A 6000-nucleotide genomic window follows, 5' to 3' on the forward strand; every position below is an offset into this window, starting at 1 on the left:
GACAACAATACAGACAAAAACACATGTAAAACATCTGATAGACAACAATAGAGATGAAAACACATTTAAAACATCTGATAGACAACAATACAGATAAAAACACATTTAAAACATCTGATAGACAACAATACAGATAAAAACACATTTAAAACATCTGATAAAAACACATTTAAACATCTGAGATAACAATACAGATACAAACACATTTAAAACATCTAATAGACAACAATACAGATGAAACACATTTAAAACATTTGATAGACAACAATACAGATACAAACACATTTAAAACATCTAATAGACAACAATGCACATAAAAACACATTTAAAACATCCGATAGACAACAATACAGATAAAAACACATTTAAAACATCTAATAGACAACAAACACATTTAAAACATCTAATAGACAACAATACAGATAAAAACACATTTAAAACATCTGATAGACAACAATACAGATAAAAACACATTTAAACATCTGAGACAACAATACAGATACCAACACATTTAAAACCTCTGATAGACAACAATACAGATACAAACACATTTAAAACATCTGATAGACAACAATACAGATACAAACACATTTAAAACATCTGATAGACAACAATACAGATAAAAACACATTTAAAACATCTAATAGACAACAATACAGATACAAACACATTTAAAACATCTGATAGACAACAATACAGATGAAAACACATTTAAAACATCTGATAGACAACAATAGAGATGAAAACACATTTAAAACAACTGATAGACAACAATACAGATAAAAACACATTTAAAATACCTGTGTGCAGGTGTGGTCGGAAGCCCAAGGGCTGACATGAAAACCACACCACCAAAATAATATATACAACACATCAGTACCAAAATAATATATACAACACATAAGTACCAAAATAATACATACAACACATAAGTACCAAAATAATACATACAACACATAAGTACCAAAATAATATATACAACACATAAGTACCAAAATAATACATACAACACATAAGTACCAAAATAATATATACAACACATAAGTACCAAAATAATATATACAACACATAAGTACCAAAATAATAAATACAACACATAAGTACCAAAATAATATATACAACACATAAGTACCAAAATAATACATACAACACATAAGTACCAAAATAATATATACAACACATAAGTACCAAAATAATACATACAACACATAAGTACCAAAATAATATATACAACACATAAGTACCAAAATAATATATACAACACATAAGTACCAAAATAATATATACAACACATAAGTACCAAAATAATATATACAACACATAAGTACCAAAATAATATATACAACACATAAGTACCAAAATAATATATACAACACATAAGTACCAAAATAATATATACAACACATAAGTACCAAAATAATATATACAACACATAAGTACCAAAATAATATATACAACACATAAGTACCAAAATAATACATACAACACATAAGTACCAAAATAATATATACAACACATAAGTACCAAAATAATATATACAACACATAAGTACCAAAATAATATATACAACACATAAGTACCAAAATAATATATACAACACATAAGTACCAAAATAATACATACAACACATAAGTACCAAAATAATATATACAACACATAAGTACCAAAATAATACATACAACACATAAGTACCAAAATAATATATACAACACATAAGTACCAAAATAATATATACAACACATAAGTACCAAAATAATACATACAACACATAAGTACCAAAATAATATATACAACACATAAGTACCAAAATAATACATACAACACATAAGTACCAAAATAATATATACAACACATAAGTACCAAAATAATACATACAACACATAAGTACCAAAATAATACATACAACACATAAGTACCAAAATAATATATACAACACATAAGTACCAAAATAATACATACAACACATAAGTACCAAAATAATATATACAACACATAAGTACCAAAATAATACATACAACACATAAGTACCAAAATAATATATACAACACATAAGTACCAAAATAATACATACAACACATAAGTACCAAAATAATATATACAACACATAAGTACCAAAATAATATATACAACACATAAGTACCAAAATAATATATACAACACATAAGTACCAAAATAATATATACAACACATAAGTACCAAAATAATATATACAACACATAAGTACCAAAATAATACATACAACACATAAGTACCAAAATAATACATACAACACATAAGTACCAAAATAATACATACAACACATAAGTAAGAACATGTAAAAGGTTTATTAAAACAGATAACAAAACCTACTAATTATAAACTTATAAATTATTTGATCAGTAATCACACAAAAAATAACAAAAAAATAATGTTTAAATGTGTGTGTGTGTGTGTGTGTGTGTGTGTGTGTGTGTGTGTGTGTGTGTGTGTGTGTGTGTGTGTGTGTGTGTGTGTGTGTGTGTGTGTGTGTGTGTGTGTGTGTGTGTGTGTGTGTGCGCGCGCATTTGAGTGTGTGAGAGTTAGGCTTTGTGGAGGAGATTACTGAGTAGTTTGGTTCATCAGGCTGACCTCCAGTCTTTGCTTGGAGTTATCGAGGGATGATGATGTTTTGGCAATGTGAGAATTCCAGAGTATGGCATCTCTGTATCTGATAGAGAATTGACTATGTGAGGTGTGGCAGTGGAGAGGGTGAAGGTTATCACAGTGTCTTGTGTTATACAGATGGATTTCAGAATGAACCTGGAAGAATCCATTGAAGGGTTTAGTTCAACTGTCTGGGAAGTATTTGTAGATGAAAGTGCATAATTGGCGTGCATTAATGTTGTAAATAGACAAGATATTGAGTTTCTTAAACAAAGGTGCAGATGGTTCCAGGTAATTAGAGGAGGTTGCTAGTTTATGTCTTGTGTATGATGAGTCATTTGTGTAGGTAGGAGGCATATGTACTGGCCCAGTATTACAGTAAATGAGATATGAGTAAATGAAGCTATAGTATAGAGTTAGGAAGCAAGCCTGACCACTAATCTTTCTGATGATACCAACAGATTTCATCACTTTGCTGCAGACAAGTTGAATTTGATCTTTCCAGGATAACTTTCATCAATTAGAGCTCAGAGGAATCTAGTGGATGTGACTTGCTCCATTTCATTCCCAACAATTAAGATTCTGGCTTTTATATATATATATACACACTACCATTCAAAAGTTTGGGGTCACCCTCATTTCAGTAAGTCACAACAATGAAACCTCTCCTGTCATAGAGATGTCACCGAACCAGCATCTCTCACTGACAAATTGTACATGTTATTATACACATTATTATACATCCTGCTACGGGACAAAGCCATCTGACCTCTTGTGAAATGCTATGTCCTCATTGATATTAGACTTGGTACATAGGGAGAGTGGCGTGTGTGTTTGTGTGTGGTTTCTGTGCGTGTGTGTGTTAGTGTGTGGTTTCTGTGCGTGTGTGTGTTTGTGTGTGGTTTCTGTGCGTGTGTATGATTGTGTGTGGTTTCTGTGCGTGTGTGTGTTTGTGTGTGGTTTCTGTGCGTGTGTGTGTTTGTGTGTGGTTTCTGTGCGTGCGTGCGTGTGTTTGTGTGTGGTTTCTGTGCGTGTGTGTGTTAGTGTGTGGTTTCTGTGCGTGTGTGTGTTTGTGTGTGGTTTCTGTGCGCGTGTATGATTGTATGGTTTCTGTGTGTTTGTGTGTGGTTTCTGTGCGTCTGTGTTTGGTTCTTATGTGTGTGTGTGTATGGTTTCTGTGTCTGTGTGTTTGTGTATGGTTTCTGTGCGTGTGTGTGTTTGTGTGTGGTTTCTGTGCTTGTGTTCATTTTATCCAACTAACTTTTAGCTCTCTGGTGTCTGGTCTCTGACTGATTGAGTTCCGTTGTCTAATCAATCAATCAATGAATCAATCAGTCATACAACATGACATGTCCTCTCTTCTCTGACTGCGTGTTGTTGTTGTTAATGAAGATGTTCTATCTATCCTGTTCAATAAACTACAAATATAGTAGAGGCATGGGACTGATATTGATCATGTTGTTGTCTCTCTTCCTCCCCAGTGTTCTGAGCAATGAGTACGGTCCAGAGTGCTACGAGCTGCACGTCTCAGTGAAGGACTACTGCTTCGCCAGAGAGGACCGTATCATCGGCATGGCGGTCCTCCAGCTCAGAGACCTGGCCGACCAGGGGAGCTGCTGTGCCTGCTACCCTCTGGTGAAGAGCATCTCCATGGACGACACCGGACTCACCATCATGAGGATACTCTCTCAAAGGACCAACGACGAAGTGGCCAAAGAGTTTTGTCGTCTCAAGACCGACGTACGCTCTTCAGAGGAGGTGGCCTCCTAGTATGGAGATGTGAGGGAGGAAGGGATGGGATGAATGGATGATTGCATGGAAGGGAAGAGAGGAGGGGAAGAGTGGGAGGGAGGCACGGGGAAGGAAGGAAGGAAGGAAGGAAGGAAGGAAGGAAGGAAGGAAGGAAGGAAGGAAGGAAGGAAGGAAGGAAGGCCGACAGTTGAGGAGTTGTGTTGTCTGTTTTTGTGCATGTGCGTAAAACATCTGTTGGAATGTTCATTTTAAACTACAGTATGTACCAGTGTTTACTTACCGTATGCTCAATATTAAGTACTATATTCTACAAGTTATGTTAACGAGACATGAAATACCTTTTTGTAAAACATTTAGATTTGTTCCGATAAAGTGCCAAACCAGAGGAAAAATAGTACAACAACAAAACAAACAACAAAAGATAGTAGTGATGAATTATGGTGATACTAAATGTTTGATGAAAAATTTGCTTGATTATTTGGTTCAGTGTAAAATCATTCTCTCAAAAAAACGGTGGCGTTTTAATCGTTAAAAATCGTTCATTTGCACCCTCGTTTTGTTACTCGTCCCCTCACACAGCACTTGTTGTGCATGTCCCCGTTTACAACCATGTCTCTTCCATCATCTCACAGTGACCACAGGGTCGGGGTCCATGTACCCTGGCCCTAAAACTCTTTGTATTTAAGCCGAAACCTGAAAAGAGACCATTTTTTTAACGGCGATGACTGCTATGTAAACCTTCATAGGTGTTTGTAATTTTATAACCATGACAACAACGAAAAGCCTCCAGTGCTGTCAGTCTACACAGAAAGGGTGGATCCTATTTTCTCGTTTTCTTTTTGCCTGTAATCTTTCCATTCGGCCATCGGCTTCCAGCCTTTCTGTACGACCACTGTGAACACGAGCTTTGGAAGGCAAGCCTACATAACATTGCTGACGGTTTGATATTGTTGTTTTGTCATATTTATTAAAATAACTTTGTTCCTGAGAAACTGCCAAAGTTATATAAAAATGTTTGTACAAAAGCAATCCATTACATGTATGAAAAATATATATGTACACGTCAACTATTTAGTTTTACAATGCTAAATATCTGATTGTTGATGAGCGGTTCTAGAACTATTGTTTTGAGTTTGTGTGAAGATTTCAGAGTCGCAAAATGTTACTTTACACATGAGTTGAATTCAGCTTCTGCCATTTGGTTTATTTTTCTTCATAAAGGAACGAGTCTAACATTGGGGAAATATGCAACATTCCTATGTATTGCACTGATGGCGAATTGTATGTCATGTAAATATATTTAGTGAGAAATTGTACAAAACAACCGTCTCCTTTATTTCCAACACATTGTTCAAAGTGTTTTTTTGTTGTTTAGTAATCTGATACATTCATTCAGTGATATAATCCTATATGCTGTAGCCTCTATATACAGTATCTATTGCCAGAAGAAATGTCACGTCTCAAATGGAATGACAGAGTAATGTACCGTATGGCCCACAGAGATCCTATAAATCACTAGAGTTCTACTTCATTCTATTGTATGAACCTTCCCACATAAAGATGCAATCTGTAACTTCATTGTCCCCTGTGGCCCTGGGCTCAAATGAAAACCACCCAGTAATCAAC

The 6000-nt window shown here is 34.6% G+C and overlaps 1 protein-coding gene across 3 annotated transcripts in view; it reads left to right on the forward strand.

Moving 5' to 3' along the window:
• LOC110506127 (protein unc-13 homolog C) overlaps window positions 1-5698 on the forward strand; it is a 223531-nt gene extending 217833 nt beyond the window's left edge. For all 3 annotated transcript variants that reach the window (XM_036964589.1, XM_036964590.1, XM_036964591.1), the window contains one exon: window positions 4104-5698. In XM_036964589.1, coding sequence (XP_036820484.1) covers window positions 4104-4392 — 289 coding nt within the window. In that variant the 3' untranslated portion in view covers window positions 4393-5698. The remainder of the gene's footprint in view (window positions 1-4103) is intronic.
• The last annotated feature ends 302 nt before the right edge of the window (window positions 5699-6000 follow it).

The sequence above is a fragment of the Oncorhynchus mykiss genome, chromosome 26 (assembly GCF_013265735.2).
Source record: "Oncorhynchus mykiss isolate Arlee chromosome 26, USDA_OmykA_1.1, whole genome shotgun sequence".
Lineage (NCBI taxonomy): Eukaryota > Metazoa > Chordata > Actinopteri > Salmoniformes > Salmonidae > Oncorhynchus > Oncorhynchus mykiss.